Consider the following 23,260-nt stretch of genomic DNA (forward strand, 5'->3'; position numbering starts at 1 on the left):
TGAATCTATAATTATGTCAAAAACAAAAAGTTTAGGGACTTCCAAGGAGGTCCAGTGGTTAAGACTCTGCCTTCCCAAGCAGGGGATGCAGGTTCAATCCCAGGTTGGGGAGCTAAGCTCCCACATGCCTCTTGGCCAAAAAACCAGAACATACAATAGAAGCAATATTACAACAAATTCAATAAAGACTTTAAAAATGGCCCACAACAACAACAATGAAATCTTTTAAAAAAACATTAGAACTTTAAAAAGTTTCACAGGACAATAATCCATATCACTTTGCCTCGTGTATGCTATTTGTTTACAGATTACTCATCATTTGAGAAGTTAGAGGACAAAAAAAGTTAGAAATCTGCTAATAAATAATCACTTGGTTATTTAGCAAGTGCTGACATCACTTCTGAGATAACATGATGTCAATGGGAAACACATTTGAGCTGACAAAGTATTTTTTTCTTCATGCATTTTGGCACATGTGGGTGAAAGGAATTTTCCTGCTTTGTTTACATCATGTAAACAAAGTAATTTGCCTACCATGCCAGTCTGCATTTAAAACCTCCTGTCAGGTGGTCTATGGCTAAGACTGTGCTCCCAATGCAGGGGGGCTGGGATTCAGTCCCTGGGAAGGGAACTCGATCCCTCATGCCTCAACTAAAAAAGATTCCACATGCTGCAAGTAAGACCTAGTGCAGTCAAATAGATTAAAAAATATATATTAAAAAAAACACACACACAACTAACCCTCCAATCAGATAGAATACTGAATAAAAACTCGGATGATCTTTTTAAACCCAACTCCAGCTTCTGGCTTTGTTGTCTTGTACTGCTGTGCTAAGTCACTTCAACATGGCTAAGCCATGTCCAACTCTTTGCCACCCTATGGATCGTAGCTTCTCTGTCCATGGGATTCTCCAGGCAAGAATACTGGAGTGGGTTGCCATGCCCTCCTCCAGGGGATCTTCCTGACCTAGAGACTGAACAATGCCTCTTATATCTCCTGCATTTGCAGGCAGGTTCTTTACCACTAGCGCCACTTAGGAAGCCCTCGTTCTATCTGAAAGTGAAAGAAAGTGAAAGTTGCTCAGTCCTGTGTTCTGTCTACTTCATCTCAATTATTAATAGCTTTTTAGTGACATGGGAGAGGTTACTGCCTACTTCAAAAGGCAATAGTAAGGATTAGATAAAGTAATATTCTATGCCGCCCACAACACTGACACCCAAGAAATACTAGGAAATACTCATTCTGATCCAATAATAAAAGTGAAGAATGAATGTTAACTATGGAGCCATGTGTGTGCGTGGTCAGTTGCTTCAGTCATGTCTAGACTCTTTGCAACTGCACGGACTGCAGCCCACCAGGCTCCTCTGTCCATGGGGATTCTCCAAGCAAGAATACAGGAGTGGGTTGCCATGCCCTCCTCCAAGGGAGCTTCCCCACCCAGGGATCGAACCCAAGTTTCTTGTGTCTCCAGCATTGGCAGGTGGATTCTTTACCACTGCACGACCTGGGAAGTTCATACAGCAGAAGGATTCTTTACCCACTTAGCCACCTGGGAAGCCCGAGGAGCCACATAAGGTGTTAGTTGCTTAGTCGTGTCTGTTTGCAACCCATGGAATGTAGCCTGCCAAGCTCCTCTGTCCATGGAATTCTCCAGGGAAGAATACTGGAGTGGGTTGCCAGACACATACCCCTTGTATTTTCTCTTCGACAGGAAACACCTTTCCTGTCCTCAACGTACGAATACTAGAGGTGAGACAAGAAAATACCTGTCAGTATTTATTCAGTATTCAGCGTGACTCCTACCAGGTTTCCTCTGGGTTAATGGTGCAGTACCAGTTCTTGAAGCTTGTAGGATTAAGGGAGCCCCTGGAGAATCTGATGAAACAGTGAGCCTTCCTCACCTGGAAAGAGACTTATATATAGGCAAGAATGGAGACGTAATTCCCCAGAGCTCATCAAGGGTCATTTGCAGACTGACTCCAGAATAGGAATACTTACTCCTGGATTTTGAGGGGGTGGTTTTTGGCTAGGGGGATGGGAGGTTGTTGATGGCTGGGAGAATGTTGGTCCAGTTTACAGCAGGTTCTTGGGACTTCCCTGGTGGTCCAGTGGTTAGAAGTCTGCCTGCCAGTGCAGAGGATGTGGGTTTGAGCACTGGGTTGGGAAGATTCCACATGCCAGGGAGCAACTAAGCCCATATATGAGCCCATGCTCTGGAGTCTGTGCACATCAATGAAAAGTAGGCCCCACTCTCAGTAACTAGAGAAAACCCACTTGCAGCAACGAAGATCGAGCACAGCCAAAAATTAAATAAAAAAAAGATTCTGCCATCTACAGCAGGTTCTGTCGTGCATGTGAGTTAGAAGCACATGAAGGTCCTGATAAACTGTAGACTGCTGGGCTCCACTGTTGAGTCTCAGCAGATTCAAGGATCTGCAGTTCTATCAAATCCCCAGGTAACACTGATGCTACTGTATCAGGACTGCACTTTGAGAACCAGTGTGGGGAAATGGGAGGATTGGATGCTACCAATCTTTGCAGACTTTGAGACACATCCAGCTAGCAAGTTTTACCTAAAAGTCCTACTCCCCACTGCCCTATTAAAAGCAAGTGTGTCTTTAATTTTATGGCGTATGTTTTCACTTCTATAAAGTAAGGTTAAGGAATCACTCTGCTATGAAATTTGTTGCAGTGATCAAATGGGAGTATGTACCAGAAATACACATTCTCTACTTCATTGGCAAACAGGGCCCTCTGAATGTACAGCTTATTACTGGCAGGCATTCCCTGAGGGTTGAAACTGGGCTTTAGCATCTGTCCAGTGCCTGTGGCACCTTGTGTATGATATTTACTAATCTAACATTTACTGAAATGAAAACATTTGGGGCAAGGAGTGAATAAGACAAACAGTCAATACCCCATGGAGTTAATATCTTAGTGACAGCAACAAACAAGAAAAAATAAGTGTAACAGAAGTTAGTGATTTATAGGAAGCAGCAGCTATAGGGGAGAAGTGAAGTGATGTCGCTCAGTCCTGTCTGACTTTTTGCGACCCCATGGACTGTAGTCTACCATGCTCCTCTGGCCATGGGATTTTACAGGCAAGAGTGCTGGAGTGGGTTGCCATTTCCTTCTCCAGGGGATCTTCCCGACCCAGGGATCGAACCCGGGTCTCCCGCATTGTAGGCCGATGCTTTACCACCTGCACCACCAGGGAAGTCTATAGGGGAGAGGGGGGTCTTTAAATAAAGCAGTGTACTATTTAAGTTGGTGACTGAATGAAGACGTCACGAGAAAATCTGGAAGCAAAGCGTCCCAGGCAGAGGGAGAAGCGGGCGCCGAGTCTCCCCTGTTCCTCAAGGGACCAGTGGCTGGGAGCAGTGATTCAGGGGTGGGCAGGGGCGACATCAGTGGTTGTCACATCCCCTGCGGACCCTTGGTGATGCCTAGACACATTTGATTGACTGTCAAGTCTGGGGAACGAGGTACTATTGGCATTGAGTGGATGGAGGCCAGGGACGCTGCTCAGCATTCTACAATGTACAGGACGGTCCCACCCCAGAGAGTGATCTGGCCTTAGATGTCAGCAGCGCTGTTGAGGAACCCTGGGCCAGACCATGCGAGGAAATGAAGGCTGCGCAAGGAAATTGGTTTTTATGCTGGGTGCCACAGGGAAGGGGAATTACGAGGTCAGATTCGTTTACAAACAACTTCTTTGGCTGCCAGGCACAGCCCAGGGGTAGTGGTGGCGGAGGTGGCTTGAAGGCATCGGAATCAGGCTAAAGTCTTTAAGTGGCAATGGGAGGACTTGGTGATGGGCTGGAAGGCATGAGGTGGGAGAGAAGAGTGGGTATCAAGTAAACTGGGAATCCTCAATGAGGTTGGGGAGCGGAGCATCTTTCCTAGTTTGCGCCCAGAGATGAGTCTGCCCCCTCCCCGACCACTGACGGTACCCCAGGCCCGGAAGGGCAGCCCCACCGGCACAGCGGCCGAGCTTTGACCAGCGGGCAGAGCCGAAAGGTGGTCGCCACCACCAACATTAACACCAGCATCTCGCTCCGGCCGTTGCCTCCAATACGCAGACTCATCTGCCGCGGGGAGTCGTTTCACAGTCTGGGCATGCGCACCTTGCTCCCCAGGAAGCCCGAAGCTGACCTTCTCAACAAGCCCCCCCCGCCCCCCGCAACCAACGCTTGGGCATGCGCACACGGCCGCCCATAGGCAATCTACCTTTTCTGCACGCCCTTAGCGTCTCCCGGGAAACCCGAATCCATCAATCGTGAAGCTTCCCGAGTCTGAGCATGCGCATATCACCCAAGTTCCTAAACCTGTTTGGACTGGGCTGCCCACTCGTTCCCAAAGCTGCGCTTGCAGCCACGGTTTTCTCTCTCTAGGGGCCATCATGCGTGTCCACAGCCCTCCCCGCGATTCGAAGGAGCCTTGAACACGCTGGCTCAGGTCAGTTCAGTCGCTCAGTCGTGTCGGACTCTTTGCGAGTCCCCATGGACTGCAGCACGCCAGGCTTCCCTGTCCATCATCAACTCCCGGAGCTTGCCCAAACTCATGTCCATCGAGTCAGTGATGCCATCCAACCATCTCATCTTCTGTCGTCCCCTTCTCCTCCTGCCTTCAGTCTTTCCCAGCATCAGGGTCTTTTTCAATGAGTCAGTTCTTCGCATCAGGTGGCCAAAGTATTGGAGCTTCAGCTTCAGCATCAGTCCTTCCAGTGAATATTCAAGACTGACTTCCTTTAGGACTGACTGGTTTGATCTCCTTTGCAGTCCAAGGGACTCTCAAGAGTCTTCTCCAACACCACAGTTCAAACACGCTGGCTAGAAGATCGGAAAACGTGGATGCGACGAGGTATCTTGAAAGTTTCTAGCTCTGCTCCGTGTAGGCCCCGCCTCCACTCTTCCATGTCCCGCCCCCGAAGCCATCCGTTTCCGGCCACCCCTCCCGCGGGCACCCAGACACGCGCCGGTCGTCACGTGCGCCCCAGCCGGGCCCGCGGAAATGACGCAAGTCTTACGCGCCGCCAGGATGGCCGGGCCATGGCGGGGGGCACAGGCTGTGTGCGGCTGTGGGGAGCTGCAAGGTGTTGGGCACTTCGGCGGCCGCTACTGGCCGCCGCCGGGGGGCGGGTCCCAACTGCGGCCAGAGCTTGGTTGCCCAGAGGCCGGAGGGCCTGCGAGGCCTCGCCTCCCTGGGCTCTGTGGGGCCAAAGCCCCGCGGCCGCGGGCCACTGGCGGGGACTTTGGGAAGCGAACAACCGCAGCGGCGGCGGCGCCTTCTCGGGAGGCGAGGATGCATCCGAGGGCGGCGCGGAGGACGGGGCCTCGGGCGTGGGAGGCAGCGCGGGCGGCGGGGAGGGCCCTGTCATAACGGCGCTGACGCCGATGATGATCCCGGACGTATTCCCGCACCTGCCGCTCATCGCCGTTACTCGCAACCCGGTGTTCCCGCGCTTTATCAAGATTGTTGAGGTAATGAGCGCCCCGCCCTAGGCCTCCGTTTCCCCATGTCTGCAAGCCGCGGTTTGGACCGAGGGATCATTTACCACCTTCATACCCCAGCAACTTTTTCCAGGAGCGAAGCTTCTCCGAGGCCTGGAGTTCGAGTACTCGTTTTCTCAGCACTAGCTCCATGAACTTGAGCTAGATTCCTTCCCCTTTCAGATCCCTTCAGGAAAGTTGAATCCAGTGAGCTTAGGATTGTCCAATAGACTCCCAGTCGTAGAAATTTGGTGCCGGGAAGGATCAGAACAGTTTTGCCGCTCAGTTACTTTTATGCGGGTCTCCGTAGCTGTTTTGTGACACTCTTCCTCCAGGGCTATCCGCCTTCCTCATACCTTCATTATATGTTCATTGAGGTTATGGGCCAGGTGCGGTTGTAAGTCTAAGGGATACAGCAATGAGCAAAACGGGCACACATTCATGCTTTTGGAGCTTAGGTTCCAGCGGGGATTAGAGAGGCATAAATAAGAGTAGTAAGTTAATTCTGTATCGGGAGGTCATTAGTAGTAAAGAGAATGATTGAGCGAGAGATTGTAGAGGAATTTTAGGAGGAAGGTGGCAGGAGAATGTTGTCAGGGATTTATTCATTCAGTAGAGTGTTCTTTGGGCGTCCAGGGTGCCTCGGAGCGGTAAAGAATTCGCCTACACTCGTGGAGACGTGAGTTGAATCTCTGGATAGGGAAGATCCCCTTGGAGGATCCACTCCAGTATTCTTGCCTGGAGAATCCCATGAACGGAGGAGCCTGTTGGGCTATATAGTTCATAGGGTCCTAAAGAATTGGACATGCCTGAGCAATGCAGTCAGGCAGAGTGTTCTTGACTTGTTACCATGCAGCAGGCTGAGGATTCAGCAGAACAAGTTAGACACAGCCCTCTGCCTCAGAAACTTATGTTCTGGTGAAAGAGACAGTAAGAGCCATGGCTTAGGGGGTGGGGCAAGTGGACGGGGGTGATGTAATAGAAAGCAAGAGTGCAAGGAACTTGAGCTTTTTTTGTTTGATTTATTTTTTGGCTGTGCTTGGTCTTCGTTGCTGCACTTGGGTTTTCTCTAGTTGCGTCAAGTAGGGGCTACGCTTTGTTGCCTTTTGAAGGCTTCTCACTGCAGTGGCTTCTCTCGTTGCACAGCACGGGCTCTAGAGTGTGGGCTCAGTAGTTGCTCTTGGGCTTAGTTGCCCCACATGTGGGATCTTCCCGGACCAGGGATTGAACCTGTGTCTTCTGCATCGGCAGGTGGATTTTTAACCACTGGACCATCTGGGAAGTCCAGACCTTTAGTTTTTAGAGTAGGAAGAACCTGAATGCCTGCTTTCTTCCCCACCCACCCCCATCTTTTCTTTAATGATGTGAAAACGAGTCTGTGGAGGAGGTTATCTGTTAACTGTCTAAGCAAGGTCATACAATGAGTCAGCCGTGTCTGCATTCACCCTCTTCCCCTCACACTCCCATCTTTGCTGCATAAATTTCAGGGATCCCTTGGAAAGTAGAGGGACAGCATTCAGTCAGCAAGCAGGGGACAGAAAGACATCCCCACCATGGAACTGCTGATCACGTGCGTCTGAGCTGCCCTTCCAAGGGCGTTCTTTGATGTTAAATAGTGATTACTGGCAGGCCCTAAGGCCAGACCTTGGGGGTTCATATCCTGGTCCCTCTGCCCCCAGCTTGATAGCCTTGGGCAAGATGTTCTCTGGGCCTCCATTGCCTCCTCCGTGAAATGGGCAATCCCTCATTTCTTAGAGCTGTGATGGGAGGTAAATAAGGTCACATGTAGGGGACTTAGAACCATACATGGTGCTTTATACGCCTTCATAAGAAGTGGCTGCTGTTTCCTCCATGGTGTGCTTCTGACACCTCAGAGATGACCCTTGTGGGTCTTTTTTTCATCCTTGTCTCCCACTGCCAGCTGTCCTCTACTCTCCAGGCCTCTGGGGCCAGGACTCTTTGGCAGGTATGGTCCCCTCAGCCTTGCAAAGTGGCACCTGCCTCCTGTCCCCAGTGCCCAAGCAGGGATAAGATTCTTTCAAGAGACCCTGTCTGCCCACCTAGGGCTAGCCAAGAGGGTTATAGGAGTTGATGCAGATGGTATGAGGCTGGCTTGTGGAACGCACATGGAGTATTTTTATTGCTGTACTCAGTCACTCAGTTGTGTCACACCCTCTGCTGCCCCATGGACTGTACTCTGCTGGGCTTCTCTGTCCAGGGGATTTTCCAGGCAAGAATACTGAGAGTGGGTTGCCATTTTCTCTTCCAGTTCTATTGCTGTTACCTTGCAAATAAGGAAAAGGAGTCCTGCCAAAGGGAGGGGACAGGTGTTAAGATGCAAGGGTCAGGGGACTTCCTTGGTGGTTCAGTGGTTAAGACTAGGTGCTTCCAATGCAGGGGGCACAGGTTTGATCCCTGGTCAGGAAGCTATAATACTGTGCTGCTGCTGCTAAGTCGCTTCAGTCGTGTCCGACTCTGTGCGACCCCATAGATGGCAGCCCACCAGGCTCCCGTCCCTGGGATTCTCCAGGCAAGAACACTGGAGTGGATTGCCATTTCCTTCTCCAGTGCTTGAAAGTGAAGTCACTCAGTCATGTCCGACTCTTCAAGACCCCATGGACTGTAGCCTACCAGGCTCCTCCATCCATGGGATTTCCCAGGCAAGAGTACTGGAGTGGGTTGTCATTGCCTTCTCCGATAATCCTGTGCAGTGTGGTCAAAATAAAGATGCAGCAGTCAGCTCTTAACAGAGGAGAAATTGGGAGCTTCCAGAGTACTTAATAAGTAAATCTGAACTTGTTAGCAAAGTTGGGATTACTCTTGATGTTGAAGTTGACCCTGTCTGTGGCTAACTTGCCCCACTAGCGTCTCCTTATCAGTAGCCTCTCCTTATCAGTAGCCTCTCCTTATCAGTAGCCTCTGAGTGTAGGCCAGTGACTCTTAAGTTTGGGTGGCTCAGGTACCCTCCTGATGGATGTCATGGGCCTTTATCCTGGAAAGAATGCCTTTAGAGTGTCAGGAATCCTCATACCATGTGGTCATGGAGTGAGCTAGCACTGCTTCTTAAAGTCTGGTCCCTGAAAACAGCAGCATCCCCTGGGAGCTCGCTTGAAATGCAGAATCCCAGGCCCATTCCAGCCCCCAGCAGATCAGATACTTCAGAGGTTGGGGCCCAGCCGTCTGTTCTAAAAAAAAAAAAAAAAAAAAAAAAAAAAACCCTCCAGGTGGTTCTGATTTGTGCCGAAGTTTGAGGGCCATTAAGTTGAGTTCAGGTCTGGCCTGGGAATGAACAGGGGCTTGAAGGGAATCGTCTGAACCCTAAGGACATCTGTGCTCCTCCCCAGCAGCTGTTTCCTGGGAAACATGAGCCCTCTATCTCCTAATAAAACAACATGAGAATGTGCTGTGATTGAGGGGGGCGGGGTCGGATGATCAATATATGGGATATAGATGGGATTGGGATAACTGTCCATGAAAATTAGCCTGTGGAGTGTGTCACAGTTGAGTTATGCACATTTACCGTTGTCCTCCTGACAAGAGCAGAGGGTTTAGACTTTCAAGCCAAGGCATTTCCCCGCAGAACCAGCTCTGGGAAGGGGATGTGAGATCAATTTCTTGGCTCTGGCTGTTCATCTTCTTTGAGTTTTCCTTTTAGCAAGAGGGAAAAAAACTAAGGAGTGCGGCTCGCCAGCACTGCCCCACTCCATTCTCCACACCCGTCCTCTCTTTACTTTCTGGTTCAGGAGTTCTTGGACCATGTAGGTTAGCCCTGGATCAGATTAGTGCATCTCCAGAGTGTAGCACTGAAAATGCCAGCGTTGCTGTCAAAGTATCAGCCAGAAAAACCTACCCTGTGTTTCACTTTGGGGTTGTTGTCATACTAGGTTAAAAATAAGAAGCTGGTTGAGCTGCTAAGAAGGAAAGTCCGCCTTGCCCAGCCGTATGCTGGCGTCTTTCTAAAGAAAGATGACAAGTAAGTGTAATTTCCCCCTCACCCTTTTGTTGAGACCACCCTGGAGTGTAGCTCCCCACAGAGCCCGATCGGTAGAGTAGCCTAGACCTCTGGCCCTTGACCTGAAACAAACCTAGCAAAAGCTACAGGGGACAAGACCAAGAGCTGAGCATCCTTTTTTAGATGGGGCTAAGATTCCGCCCTGAGCCCTGGGCCTTGTGTGTAGTTCAGGTGGGGGGAAATTAACCTCAATGATCCCCCGTGTCAGACCAGAGGAAGGCCACTTCAGAGCAGAGCTAGGTGGGCAGGTGTGGGGGCTCAGGACTCGTCCACCTCACTTCTGGGTAGGATTTAGTTCCACTTCGGAGTCAGAAGGCACGTTCTAGGCCAGCTCCAAAAGAGGCAGTATGGAACCAAAGGCCAGGTTCCATATGGCCCTGTCTGCCTGTGTGCAGTAACCCTGCATCCCAGAGTGCCAGTGGGAGCCAGGTGGTCAAGGCCAGGATGGGTGTTTCTCTGTTCGTGAGAGAGCCAGAACACCTGTGCCCATGTGCCCCGTGTCCCTCTCCCTCAGCAATGAGTCCGACGTGGTCGAGAACCTGGATGAGATCTACCACACGGGGACGTTCGTGCAGATCCACGAAATGCAGGACCTGGGGGACAAGCTGCGCATGATCGTCATGGGACACCGGAGGTGCGGGGGTGGGACGGGAGGAGTGGCCACAGCTGGGGGTGGGTCCCCATCCCCAATCTCAGGGCCCTTCTCTTAAAGCAGTACTTTGGGTGGTCAGGGAGAAGCCATCTCTCGTACTTATTAGCCCACAAAGCACCACAAAACGGAAGCTGGCACGTTGCCGTGTCTCCCACGTCTGGGTGTTGGCCTGCCATCCCTGTGGCGCCCATGTCTGCAGCTCCATTCAACTTGGCAGGTTGCGGGGTTTTTTGGTTGGTTGGTTAGGGTTTTTCTTGACTGTGCCGCATGGCATTTGGGATCTAGTTACCTGACCAGGGATCGAACCCAGGCCCCCTGCATCGGGAGTGCGGAGTCTTAGCCGCTGGACACCAGGGAAGTCCCATGGAGCCCTTTTCTCTGTCACCCTACAGAGCGTATCCGGGAAACAATCTGGGCTGGCAGCGCATCTGTGGGCCGTCCAGGTGGCTGCACTGATTCCCGTGCCCGTCTTCGTGTTAGGAGTCTCTTAGAGTCTGTTTTAGGAAAGAGCCTGCACCTTTGTCTCCTGGGAGGAGTCATGGCTCAGGAGAAACAGAATAAGGTGCAACCAGAATTAATAAAGACACGGGCAGCTCCTCACTGCCCTGCTCACCTGCACGGTGCCTTATAGAATGAGTGCTGCTGGCCTCTGAGGCCAGGCCGCCCCAGGGCTCACCGAATCCCCACCGCCTTTTCTCTGCGCACCCCGGGTATCTGCTGGGCGCTAAGTCCGCACCCCTGGTACCTCTCAGGCCTGCTCTTTAAGAGGGTGCTGTTGTCAGTTAGCCTGCAGGTAGAAAGGAGGCAGCACAGCAGTGACGCCTGGGCTGTTGTCTGCTGGGCCCTCGGGGTGGAGCAGCAGGTGAGGGACCCAACTTGGGGAGCTCACCCCGAGTGAGGAGAACAGGTCACAAGCTGAATTCTGATGGTGGCAGGTGCTTTGTGGGGGAAACAAAGATGGAGGGCGGTGCTGGGTGATTGTGCAGGTAGGGCTGGACTTCACGTTGAGAGGTCAGGGAGAGCCTCTTGGTGGAGGCAGCCTTGAACCTGAACGGTGTGCAGGAGCCACTGAGGGGTGCGCTGGAGGCTGGGGGAGGGGCAGGCAGAGTCCTGAATGAACCCTGGAGGTGGGCTGCCACTGGCTTCCTCTTTCCCCGAGGGCAGTAGGTGTTGAAATGGATGGGTCGGCTGGAGTCCGAGGGTGGAGGTTCTTGGGTTCTGAGATGGCAGCGAGCCTCAGGCCTGGTGGCTGCAGGGGTCTGGGCCCAGTGGGCCCTTCAGTCATGGACACTGCAGAGGAGCGTGCAGGCAGAATCCCCCCACCCCACCTTGGTGGTGGCTTTACCCCCTCCTCCTGTCTTCAGGGTTCACATCAACCGACAGCTGGAGGTGGAGCCTGAGGAGCCCGAGGGTGAGAACAAGCAGAAGCTGCGCAAGAAGCCCAAGCGGGGCAAGAAAGAGGCAGAAGAGGACGGGGCCACCAAGCGGCCGCTGGAGGTGGTGGTGGGGCCTGGTCCCAGCCCTGCCGGCGAGGTGCTCATGGTGGAGGTGGAGAATGTGGTCCACGAGGACTTCCAGGTCACAGAGGAGGTGAAGGTGAGTGCAGGGGTGTTGGGGGGCAGAGGGCCGTGTTCCCCCAGGAGTCCTGGGAGGAGCCAGCGGCTGGCAGGTGGGAAGTGGGCCAGGGCTTCAGCTGCTGTGAAGGATCTGGGTCCAGGGCAGAGGGGAGGGGCCGGGGGCTGCAGCCCGCTCTGGTCCGGTGACCCACGCTCGGGGCTTCCCTGCTCACTAGGCGCTGACTGCAGAAATCGTGAAGACCATCAGGGACATCATCGCCTTGAACCCACTCTACAGGTTGGTCTCGTGCACTCTCCCGGAGGCCAGGGCTGGCCCGGGCGTGTCCTGCTTGGGGGCTCCTGACGCAGCCCGGGTCGGGGGAGTGGCTTCATGCTTCAGTTGTTGGCAGATGGGAGGGCGTGTCAGGAGGGGTGGCCGCAGTGTTGGTCGGTGCCCTGGTGCAGTGCCTGGGTCCCTTGCAGGGAGTCAGTGCTGCAGATGATGCAGGCCGGCCACAGGGTGGTGGACAACCCCATCTACCTGAGCGACATGGGCGCAGCGCTGACGGGGGCCGAGTCCCATGAGCTGCAGGAAGTCCTGGAGGAGACCAACGTGAGTGCGGCCGGGGGCCTCCCCCACTGGCTGCTGCTCTTGGGCCCTGCTGTGGGGCGGTTTCACGTTAGCCCACCTCCTTCCATCTGCCTCTGACCCCTGGTTCTTGGTAGTAGCCGCGCGGTGTCCTCCTGGGCAGTGCCCATCATTCAGTCAGTGGCGTGTTTGGGTTGTCCCCAGACTCAACATTAGAAGCAGTGCCCCTGCCAACGTCCTGGTCCCTGCAGGCCTGGCTGGAGCCCTGGGACCGAGGGGGCAGGCCTCTTGGATTTGGAGAGCCGTGGCCTGTCCACCTGCCAGAGCTCATACTTCTTGTGCCCTGCTTCCCCTGCCCCCCAACCCTCGGCCTGCACACGTGATCTTCCCTTTCTCGGCAGATTCCAAAGCGGCTGTATAAGGCCCTGTCCCTTCTCAAGAAGGAGTTTGAACTGAGCAAGCTGCAGCAGCGCCTGGGCCGGGAGGTGAGCAGAGGTTGCGAACCCATGGCACTATCACACTGCGGCCAGGAGTTGTGCGCAATGAGAGGTCCCCTGACTGTCCAGGGAGCTCTGGGGGAAACCCAGAAATTGGAATGCAGCCTGGGAAAGGTTGAAGTGACTTTCCCCATACTCGGCTGGTGGAGGCCTACCTTGGCTGCTCGGACTGTCCGTTTACCTTTGCCAGATTTAGGTCACTTTTATCGTTCAGTTTTTTTAAAAAATTTTTACTGGAGTATAGTTGACTTACAGTGACATATTAGTCTCTGCTATACACCAAAGTGAATTAGTTATGCAAATACTCTTATTTTAGATTCATTTCCAACATAGGCCATCATATCACTTGATTCTATGTTAGGTAAAAAAGTTGTATTACATCTTTCATTGGAAAAGCCACGAGGCAGCTGTCAATATGCAGAAGTGCAAGGCAGCGTGACCTGGGGCAGGCGCTGTGTCCTGCTGTGTCAGCTTTTAGAGAGAGGGTGCCACCACTTTGATGAGTGTCGGGGACATGCTGGCATCAGGTCCGGCTTTCCCTGATTGTAACCAGGATTGAAGGGCAGATCCCTTCCTCCCCTGGAAGTTGGGGTCACTTATCGCGAGACTCGTGTGTGGGGGACTCCAGGTTGACGGTGAGGGCCATTGGAGGCTGAGTGTCCCAGGTTTGTCTCCTGGGTCCCGAGGATGTGGCAGGCCCACTCAGGCCTCGGCCCCCTCCTCTGGTCTGACAGTGGCCTGGGCCCCCTAGGTGGAGGAGAAGATCAAGCAGACACACCGCAAGTACCTGCTGCAGGAGCAGCTGAAGATCATCAAGAAGGAGCTAGGCCTGGAGAAGGATGACAAGGACGCCATCGAGGAGAAGTTCCGTGAGCGGCTCAAGGAGCTCGTGGTCCCCAAGCACGTCATGGACGTGGTGGACGAGGAGCTGAGCAAGCTGGGCCTGCTGGACAACCATTCTTCCGAGTTCAAGTGAGCAAGTGCCGAGGGGCCTGGCGTGGGGGGCCAGGATTTGACCCTGGAAGGCCAGGACAGTGGGGGCCCTCGGGCATGTTCTTGTCACCACACATGTTCAGTCCTCTCGTGTGGTTCCTGTGGGGGCTGGGTCTCTTGTCACTCTTGTTTCACAGATGAAGGAATTGCGGCTTGGAGAAGTTATATCAGTGCCCCCGCCCCTGGGCTAGTAGATGGGGACGGATTTGAAGCCAGGGACGTTGGGCTGCAAGCCTGTGCCACCCGTCAGGACCAGGAGTCCCCAGGGCCAGTGCCCCAAGGCCAGCCCCTCCCCTGACCTTCTGTCCCCTGGTCTTCTCTGGCAGCTTTGAGAGTCAGAAAACGAGTGTCTTCCTGGTCTTGCCTGGCTGGCCTTCTGTGCACGCTGGCTGGGGGTCAGGGTAGCGGCTAAGGGGTCAGGGCACCATGTGATGCTTCTGACTGCCTGGGCGCTGCTCTGGGACAGCTGTGTGGGACAGCTTCTCAGAGGGGCTGGCTTCCCGGGCTGCTGTGTTAGGCCCCTGTCTGATCAGGGTGTCTGGTGGGGTCTGCTCTCTTGCTCAGGGACCCTGGGACTCCCTGGTTTCCCGATGCCGCAGGCCTGTACACCAGAGAGACTCCCAGCTTCTCTCCCTGGGGCAGCAGTACATTCCCCACATTCACATCAGGGTGGACCACACACGTAGTGCCCCAGACAGCATCGACTTCTCTTCGGGTCTGGAGGCAGAGACCCTCATTTCTGGTGTGATGAGAAGGATGGGTTCCTCCTGGAGGCCTCGGGGGAATTGTTTCTAGCCTCTTCCAGCTTCTCGGAAACATTCCTCGCTCCCAGCCCATCCTCCTTCAGAGCGTCTCTCCCACCTCTGCTTCTGTTGTCTGGGTCCTCCTCTGACTGCCCTTCCTGCCTGCTCCTCAGGCCCCTTGAGAGGGGTTCCTCTGTCCCCAGGTCACAGCTCCAGGCCTCAGTTTCCCCACTTGGTCTGGGTCAGGTTGTTCTCATCGCTGGCCCCTCCTGAGCTGTGGGACTCTGAGCCATCCCCATGCTCACTGAGCCTCTGGGCCAGGAGCTGTGCCCACACAGGCAGACCTCAGGACACCGCAGGCTTGGTTCACGGCAGGAAAGTGAGTCATGTGAATTTTGTTGGTTTCCCTGTTGAATGTAAAAGTTATGTTTACCGCGTACTGTAGTTTAAGTATGCAGTTGCATTCTGTCTAAAAAAACAAGTATGTTACATGCTTTAATTAAGAAGTACTTTATCACCTGCTGAGGCAGGGTTAGTACAGACCTTCCTGGTATGACACACACGGTGCCTGCCTGGAGCCGTAGGTGAGGCGGGCGGCCTGTCCAGCGCAGGCTGTGCAGTTCCAGTGTTGGGTGCCTGGGTCCCAGCACCTGGGTGTGCAGCTGGGGAGGCAGGCGGCACGCAGGGCCCGCTCATCTGCTCTCACCTGTCCCGTGGTAGCGTCACCCGCAACTACCTGGACTGGCTGACGTCCATCCCGTGGGGCAAGCACAGCGACGAGAACCTAGATCTGGCGCGGGCCCAGGCTGTGCTGGAGGAGGACCACTACGGCATGGAGGACGTCAAGAAGCGCATCCTGGTGAGGCCCCGCCCCCCGCCCCGCCCTCGCCGGGGCCTCCTGCTGGGACCCAGGACTCCCCGTGCAGCTGGGGAGACCTCGAGGAGTCCCCTGTGAGTCTAGGCTCTGGGAGGGGCTTGGCCGTGGCAGGGCTGGAGTGGCGTCACCAGGGGCCTGAGGCACCAGTGTTGGAGTGGCTTAGAGGTGCCAGGGGCCGCCGGGGGCCCACATCCACCAGGGGGGATAAAGATCGTGCTCCTGAGCGGAGGAAATGGGGCAGAGGCATGTGGCTGAGGGCTGGTGGGCCCGGCATCGGGGTCACCCCCCAGCCAGTCCCCACGTCCCCTGGTGCCTGCTCGTCCTGTTGGTGCCACAGGCTGTCCGTCCCTGTGACAAATCACAGTCTGGCCAGCTTGGCTCCTCCAGGCCAGGCGCTGTCCCTTCCCGCAGCCCCAGGTGCCTAGCCATGGGGAGCCTCAGGCCAGGTGGGGCCCCTTGCCCTTCAGAAAGTCTGGCACTGTCTCATACAGTTGCCTCTGCACGCAGGAGTTCATTGCCGTCAGCCAGCTCCGGGGCTCCACCCAGGGCAAGATCCTCTGCTTCTATGGCCCCCCGGGCGTGGGCAAGACCAGCATCGCCCGCTCCATCGCCCGTGCCCTGAACCGGGAGTACTTCCGCTTCAGTGTTGGAGGCATGACAGACGTGGCTGAGATCAAGGGGCACAGGTAGGTCTGCCCCCCACTCCCCAGAGCTCACCTCCTCCTGTCAGCCTGCCTTTTCCTGGGTCTGTTCCTGCTCTGGTATCATGATGGGGACAAGCAACAAACTACACACAGGAGTAGGTAACTGAAAAGGTGCTGACTGACTCCAGGCCCAGCTCGATCAAGGTGCTCAAACAGAGCTCAAAATCTTGGTTTCTCAGTCACTGGGAGAGCCTCTCGGCCAGGCTGTCAGTAGACAGCTGCATTGCTCCAGCTTGCATCCCACCAGCTCAGCTCCCCACAGCACTGGCTGAAGTTCGGGAGCTGTGTCATGGCCAGGCCCAGGCACTAGAGTGGGAGGTCTCCCAGGTGAAGACTCAGGGCCTGTCTTGGTTCTTTGCTCCCTTGTCAGGCGCAGAGAGGGGGCTGGCGTTCCCTGTGTGCGGGCTCTTACAGCCACCTGGTCCGTGCATGGCACCCTTCAGTGGGACGTTCAGGGTGTTGCGTTCCAGGGCTTCCCGCCCTGTTGGCCTCTGCAGAGGGTGGGTCTCCGAAAAGCCTGGCTCAGTGAGACGCAAGCACAACAGATACATGAGTGTCTGCTCCGAGCTAACTTGGAGCATACCTTTATCCGGTGGTGTTCAAAGAAGGGTTAAATCTGTATCTAAATTACTTTTCTGGTTTTTCTAAAAACACGGACAGTACTGGACATTGGGACCCGCAGGTCTTCCTGGCAGCAGTCCTCCTGAAAGCATGTGCCAGCTGGGCCCTGGGCCTGGGGACCCTGGGGACCCAGGCATTGGAGACGTTGCTGCCACAGGCCCCAGCTGCTCCCCACTCTCTCCTTCTGCTGAGTCAGGCCATGCAGGCTGGGTTTTGCTATCTAGGGGAATGAGTGAGACTTGGCTGTGAACCTGTTCCCTGCGCTTCCTGCCTGAGCTGGGGGAGGGGTGATCTAGTGCTCTGCCCACCTGCACAGCACAGAAGCATTTATCTTCTGCTGGGCCCCCTACGCTGTGTGTCTCCCCTCTGGGCAGCTCTCGAGGGGGCCCATGTGTCTCACATGGGCGTCCTGGAGCTCCAGGGAGCTGGGCCTCAGGCGCTGGTGTGGCTAGCCCAGATGCTGGGGCACCCACCACCCTGCCTTGCCCTCTTCCCCAGGCGGACGTACGTGGGCGCCATGCCGGGCAAGATCATCCAGTGTCTGAAGAAGACAAAGACGGAGAACCCCCTGGTCCTGATAGACGAGGTGTGTGGGGCTGGGTGGGCGAGCCTGGCTGGGCGCACACCCCTTCCTGAGGCTGGACGTGGGCCCTGGGCCTTCCTGGCCCCCAGCTCCGGATGGCCCTGGGCAGATGGAATCTGTGTTCAAGGTGAAATCATGGCCCCTGCAGTTTCCATGGCGCCAGTCATGGGGTGGCCTTGCTGCTCCCAGGCTGTCTCCTGACACTGCCCCTGCCCGGCCCTGGAGGGTGCTGTCCCTGCCACAGCCTCACGGTCATGCCAGCCCCCCTGCTCTTCCTTCTGCTCTGGCCTTCCCCAGCCCTGACCCCTGGGTCTGCCTCCCATTGGGGTGTCTGGTGAGCAGGCACTCGGGCAGGACAGGGGCCAATACCCCCACCCACTTCCACCCCTTCAGGTGGACAAGATCGGCCGGGGCTACCAGGGCGACCCCTCATCTGCGCTGCTTGAGCTGCTGGACCCTGAGCAGAATGCAAACTTCCTGGACCACTACCTGGACGTGCCCGTGGACTTGTCCAAGGTGCGTGTCCCGCCCAGGGCTGGGCCAGCGGGGAGGGATGGGCACCCTGTCCCCCCACACCTCACGGCCCCACCCCCAGGTGCTGTTCATCTGCACGGCCAACATCACCGAGACCATCCCCGAGCCACTGCGGGACCGCATGGAGATGATCAATGTGTCAGGCTACGTGGCCCAGGAGAAGCTCGCCATTGCTGAGGTGAGACACCCACAGCCTGGTCCTAGGCTCAGGAAATAGCCAGGTGCTCCCTTGGGGCCAGGCCCTTAGCTAGAGCTCAGGGTACTGCTCAGGGGCTCTCGTGCCAGAGGGACAGATGGGATGGGGCGGGATGACGAGAAGCAGATGAGGCTGGTGTGAATCGTTCCTGCCAGTCACACCTCTGACACTGAGGCGCTGGGGTCGGGGTCCCTGCACCTGCCGGTTCCCACTGAGGGGCGTGAGTCAATGTGGTCTTGACTCGGCATCCAGGAATAGCATGAGACCCAGGGTCAGCACTCAGAGCAGAGCACAGCCCCCGGCCTGGATGCAGGCCCCAAGTCCCCAGCCTCTCCTACCTCAGACTGACCAGGTGTCAGTCAGGGGTTCCCACCATCTGCTCCTCGGTTTGATAATTTGCTGGAACAGCCTACAGAATTCAGGAAATGGGTTTATTCACTGTTACCAGTTTATTATAAAGGATTCAACCAGGGAACAGCCAAAAAAGAGACATTGGGGCAAGGTGTGGGGAAGGGCCCATTTCTTGGGTTATTGATCGGATCCTTGGTTGTGTGTGATTAGCACCCCAGCGCCCTCCCCTCCCTGGGGGCAGAAACTGTCCTTCCAGTCTCTCGGTTGGTTCTTCTGGCCCCTAGCCAGCTATGCTAATAATCACCTTGTTATTCTTAGTGTTCTGGAAGGGGCTTTTCCTGAATAAGAAGGGCTGCTCTTCTTGTCCCTGTCACTTGGGAAGCCCCATGGGTCTTGGAAGCGCTTGTGTGGGAATTCTCATGTCCCAACACCGCAAGCCGTAGAACAAGAGCAGGAGACACCTCTGCAAGCACAGTGCTGAACACAGCACAGCCCTACCCGTGGCCTCAGGGCCCCACCCCATCTTGGGGTCCTGAGTTCAGCTCTGATAGGAGGCCCCCGCCTTTAATGTCACACATGTGGCTGGTGTCCAGGCCCAGTCACTCGCAGTTGTGGGCTTTACAGGGAGGCTGTGGTTCCCAGTTCTGTGACCGCCTGCCTGGCCTTTTCCTGGTCCCAGGCTCACCCGAGGTTTGGGCCTCTGCCTGCACCTGTGTAGGAAGCTTTTCCTGGGTGGGGGTCCTTCCCCTTCTGGTGCCCGGGGTGCGGCGGCTTCGCTAGCCTACAGTCAGGAAAGCTGGGCTTCCTTTCCAGAGGACTGTATTCCTCACGGAGTGTTCTCTTTCTAGAATGGACTTGAGTGGACTCGTCCCCTTGAGCCTTCTGCAGGTGTGACCGGAGCTGGCTCCCAGTCTCTGTGTCCCCTGGCAGAGTGGGCGGCGAGAAAAAGAGCTCTTGGCTGAGGTGGTGGCAGGGGTGCTGGACTCCCCCCCAGCCTGGAGACTTGACGGGACAGAGGAGGGGCAGGCTTGGTGGAGTGGTTGGAGGGCTTCCTTCAGGGCCCTGGCGGAGGAAGATGAGGACTATGGGATGCATCAGGCCTGTGGTCAGTGCTCAGGACTGCTCAGGACTCCGGCCACTGCTGTGTGGCAGGAGTGACCTTGGAGCCTGTGACCTGCTCCCCATCCCTTCCTGTACTGGGCAGCAGCTACTAACCAGTCTCTGTATGAGGAGCAAGTCTAGGGGATCAAGGAGGCCTTCCTGGAGGAAGAGGCACCTACGATGACACCTGGAGGGAGGGCAGGAGTCAGATCTGGACAGAGGATGCAGCAGGAGCAGAGGCTGGAGCCTTGGGAGCATGCGGAGGTGGCAGGCCAGTGCCTGCAGGTCCCAAGCCCTCTGTTCAGGATCCTGGCACCTGCAGGGATTGCTGCCTGCACCTCACGTCCTGGCCTCACTGATTCCTCACCCTTTGGGTCTTAGCTTAGGCATGGCCTCCTGGAGCAGCCTCCCTGACACCCTGTCATTGCTGGATGACTCCCAGTGGACAGGGGCTCCTCAGGGCAGGCCCAGGGTATACCTCGGTGACCGCATCTACACAGCCAGGGGTCTTGGAAGGCTGGGCGGGGGGTCCCAGAGAGGCCCTTGGGCCCCTGACAGCGGCTCTCCTCCTCCCTGTAGCGGTACCTGGTTCCTCAGGCCCGTGCCCTCTGTGGCCTGGACGAGAGCAAGGCCAAGCTGTCATCCGACGTGCTGACCCTCCTCATCAAGCAGTACTGCCGGGAGAGCGGTGTCCGCAACCTGCAGAAGCAGGTGGAGAAGGTGAGCTGCCCATGATGGCTAAAGTGGGCCCAGCCAGACGGGACACATGCCACAGTGGGTGCCCAGAGGAGTCACAGCCACAGACAGGAAGCAGATGGTAGGGTCAGGGCTGGGGGTGGGGAACGGGGAGTGAGTGCTTAATGATCAGAGGGTTCTGGAAGGGTGGTTGGACATGAGCCCCCGTGCACTTTTGCCACCGAGCTGTCTGCTTACAAATGCTTCAGATGGTTTTAGGTCATGTGTGCTTTACAAACTGTAAAAAGTTAAAAAGTGAGTGGAGGTGAGCTGGGGTCAGGTTGGGGACGGCAGGGTCCTGTGGCCTGGCCACCCCCCAGCCCACTGTGCCCACGCAGGTGTTACGGAAGTCTGCCTACAAGATTGTCAGCGGTGAGGCTGAGTTTGTGGAGGTGACGCCCGAGAACCTGCAGGACTTCGTGGGGAAGCCGGTGTTCACAGTGGAACGCATGTACGACGTGACGCCGCCTGGCGTGGTCATGGGCCTGGCCTGGACGGCCATGGGTGAGTGGCCTCTGCACCCCCAGGAGAGGTGGGCACGTTCACCATGGGGTGCTCTGAACACCCTTCCCTGCTGGTAGGAGTGCGCAGGGCTGGTTCAGGGACTTTGAGGCGGCAGCAGCACCAGGAGCTTTGAGTTTGTTTTTCAGGTTTGCCTGAAGGAGAGCTCCTCACTGCAGGAGAGGCAGCTCTGGGTAGAGGGTTCAGGGAACCCTGTCCAAGTGACCTCACTGAGCCCACTGGCCCTGAGGTCTGGGAGCTGCAAGGTGGTGGGAGAGCAGCTCAGGGGCTTGTGTAGCTGAGATGCATGTCTGCAGGCAGGCAGTGGGTGGGTGTCAGAGGAAGTAGGCTGAGGGCATGGAGTCTGCTGATTTGGGCTATACTGAGAGAACCGTGCTTCTGAGCCTGCAGGCTCTGTGCTGCAGGCAAGTACTCTGGGAGGCCCAGCACAGAAGTCTTCAGGTTTTCGTGTAACTGGGTCCATTCGTGCAGCTCCACCTGCTGCCCCAAGGAGGTGGCTGCAGGGACAGTGTGAGCATGGAGGAGTGAGGAGGTTCTAGGCCAGGATGAGCTGGTTAAGGAACTTTACTGGGAATGGCTGAGCAGGTGGTGGGGGCAGCTGTCCTGGAGTCTGGGGCTGCCCCGGTTCATGGCTCTGCCCTTGGGTCCCCAGGAGGCTCCACGCTGTTTGTTGAGACGTCCCTGAGACGGCCGAGGGACAGAGACAGTGACAAGGGGGACAAGGATGGGAGCCTGGAGGTGACTGGCCAGCTGGGGGAGGTGATGAAGGAGAGCGCCCGCATCGCCTACACTTTCGCCAGGGCCTTCCTGATGCAGCACGACTCCTCCAACAAGTTCCTGGTGACCTCGCACATCCACTTGCACGTGCCTGAGGTGAGGCCCACCCTGATCCCCTGCCCTGGGTCACATGTCTGCCAGGCTGCCTGCTCACCTGCCTGTCTCCCCGCAGGGTGCCACCCCCAAGGACGGCCCGAGTGCCGGCTGCACCATCGTCACGGCCCTGCTCTCCCTGGCTTTGGACCGGCCAGTGCGGCAGAACCTGGCCATGACGGGCGAGGTCTCCCTCACAGGCAAAGTGTTGCCTGTGGGCGGCATCAAGGAGAAGACCATCGCGGTGAGTGTTGCACCGGCTCAGCAAGAGAGACCCGGACAACATAGGGCCGTCACAGCCATCCCTCAGGGCTGGGCCACCTCCAGGGGAAAAGGCAGGGGGACAGGCTGAGTTTAGATGGGAAAAGTAAGGCTCTTTGGGCTTGAGATTGGACCCAGGGTTGCCTGGCCTGGAGCCTCTATTGAGCTGACAACCTGACTCCCCACCCCTTGCCCCCCTGTGGCTGATCCAGCCCATCTCAGCTCCTTCCTTGAGGTTGAGACTGGGGTCTCCATCTCTGCCCAGTGGCTGAGCAGTAAGAATGTGGCTGCAGGAGACAGTGGCAGGGACCTGGGCTCCGGCAGTGCAGATGGACAAGAGCCCAGAGCCTGGAGTCTCCCCAGGTGTGTAGGTTGGACTGAGGGGTTCCTAACAGAGCCCCACTGTCTCTGAGCACCCACACACCTCACTGTGGCACCCTGGTTCTGGCCCTCATATGCTCCACCCTGTTATCTCAAAGAGACTGGTCCCCAGAGGCTCTGGCGAGGGAGACACCCTAGGCAGGGTGTGTGGGCCTTCTTTCCTCACCTGTAGAGTGGGAGCTTCCATGGGCCACTAATCCTTAAAGCAGCATATGGGAACCCCCATCCCCCAAGGAGCAGTCAGGCTGAGGAGCAGGTCGTAGTGTGGGAACTTTCAGCTCTTATGCACTTTTAGGTGCCAAACCTCAAAATGTAAAGCAGTGGGTGCGGTGATTGACCTAAGAAACCACGTACATCACACTGCATGTATTTCCAGGCCCACCTGTGGTATGGGAACCTCTGGGCTGCGAGCACCTGAGCAGAAGCCTGAGCCCTGCTCCCCAGTCTGCCCGAGTGGAGGCTGGCGATGGTACCTGGGGCCTGTTTCCTCACCTATGCAAGGCAGGGCGGGCACCAGGAGTCTGGCTCCCTGCCCAGCCCTCTCTTTCCTCCACACTGACCGCCACCCCCTCCCTCCCAGGCCAAGCGTGCTGGGGTGACCTGCATCGTCCTGCCAGCTGAGAACAAGAAGGACTTCTATGACCTGGCTGCCTTCATCACCGAGGGCCTGGAGGTGCACTTCGTGGAGCACTACCGCGAGATCTTTGACATCGCCTTTCCAGAGGAAAGGGCCGAGGCCCTGGCGGTGGAGCGGTGACAGCAGCCCTTGGTACTGCTGGGCCTGGCCCCAGCCGGAACTGCACCCCGGGAGGGGCTCTGGGTACCTGAGCCCCAGGAAGCTTGGGGGAAGATTGGAAGCCCGATCCTACTATGATTCAATCAGTGTATTTAATTATGATTAAAAACCGTTTCCAGTACTGCTTGTTTGTGGCCTCTTTTGTTGCCCACCACCACCTCACCGGGATGCTCCAGGGGGTGGGACCCTCCCC

The 23,260-nt window shown here is 56.1% G+C and overlaps 2 protein-coding genes across 3 annotated transcripts in view; one reads left to right on the top strand and one right to left on the bottom strand.

Annotated features, from left to right (window-relative positions):
• The window catches only part of CATSPERD (cation channel sperm associated auxiliary subunit delta), a 38,346-nt gene extending 33,707 nt beyond the window's left edge, over window positions 1-4,639 (bottom strand). Inside the window, exons 1-2 of the mRNA XM_055546695.1 lie at window positions 3,980-4,639; window positions 1,690-1,744 (exon numbers count right to left, since the gene is read on the bottom strand). Coding sequence (XP_055402670.1) covers window positions 1,690-1,744; window positions 3,980-4,089 — 165 coding nt within the window. The 5' untranslated portion in view covers window positions 4,090-4,639. The remainder of the gene's footprint in view (window positions 1-1,689; window positions 1,745-3,979) is intronic.
• Window positions 4,640-4,666: 27 nt separating this feature from the next.
• On the top strand, window positions 4,667-23,188 carry LONP1 (lon peptidase 1, mitochondrial). Of its 2 annotated transcripts, XR_008702389.1 has the most exons (19): window positions 4,667-5,484; window positions 9,378-9,466; window positions 10,020-10,139; window positions 11,522-11,753; window positions 11,950-12,011; window positions 12,197-12,326; window positions 12,704-12,787; window positions 13,551-13,771; window positions 15,256-15,394; window positions 15,920-16,098; window positions 17,236-17,323; window positions 17,714-17,836; window positions 17,916-18,032; window positions 20,082-20,222; window positions 20,576-20,741; window positions 21,412-21,632; window positions 21,709-21,873; window positions 22,648-22,740; window positions 22,852-22,984. XR_008702389.1 is itself a non-coding variant. In XM_055546557.1 (18 exons), exons 1-18 carry the CDS (start codon window positions 4,855-4,857, stop codon window positions 23,026-23,028), a joined length of 3,084 nt encoding a protein of 1,027 aa, XP_055402532.1. In that variant the 5' UTR covers window positions 4,672-4,854; the 3' UTR covers window positions 23,029-23,188. The 2 variants fall into 2 exon arrangements, 1 of the variants encoding a protein (XP_055402532.1); XM_055546557.1 differs by lacking the exon at window positions 22,648-22,740 and having other exon boundaries at window positions 4,672-5,484; window positions 22,852-23,188.
• The last annotated feature ends 72 nt before the right edge of the window (window positions 23,189-23,260 follow it).

Source organism: Bubalus kerabau, chromosome 1, assembly GCF_029407905.1.
Source record: "Bubalus kerabau isolate K-KA32 ecotype Philippines breed swamp buffalo chromosome 1, PCC_UOA_SB_1v2, whole genome shotgun sequence".
NCBI classification, from domain to species: Eukaryota; Metazoa; Chordata; class Mammalia; order Artiodactyla; family Bovidae; genus Bubalus; species Bubalus kerabau.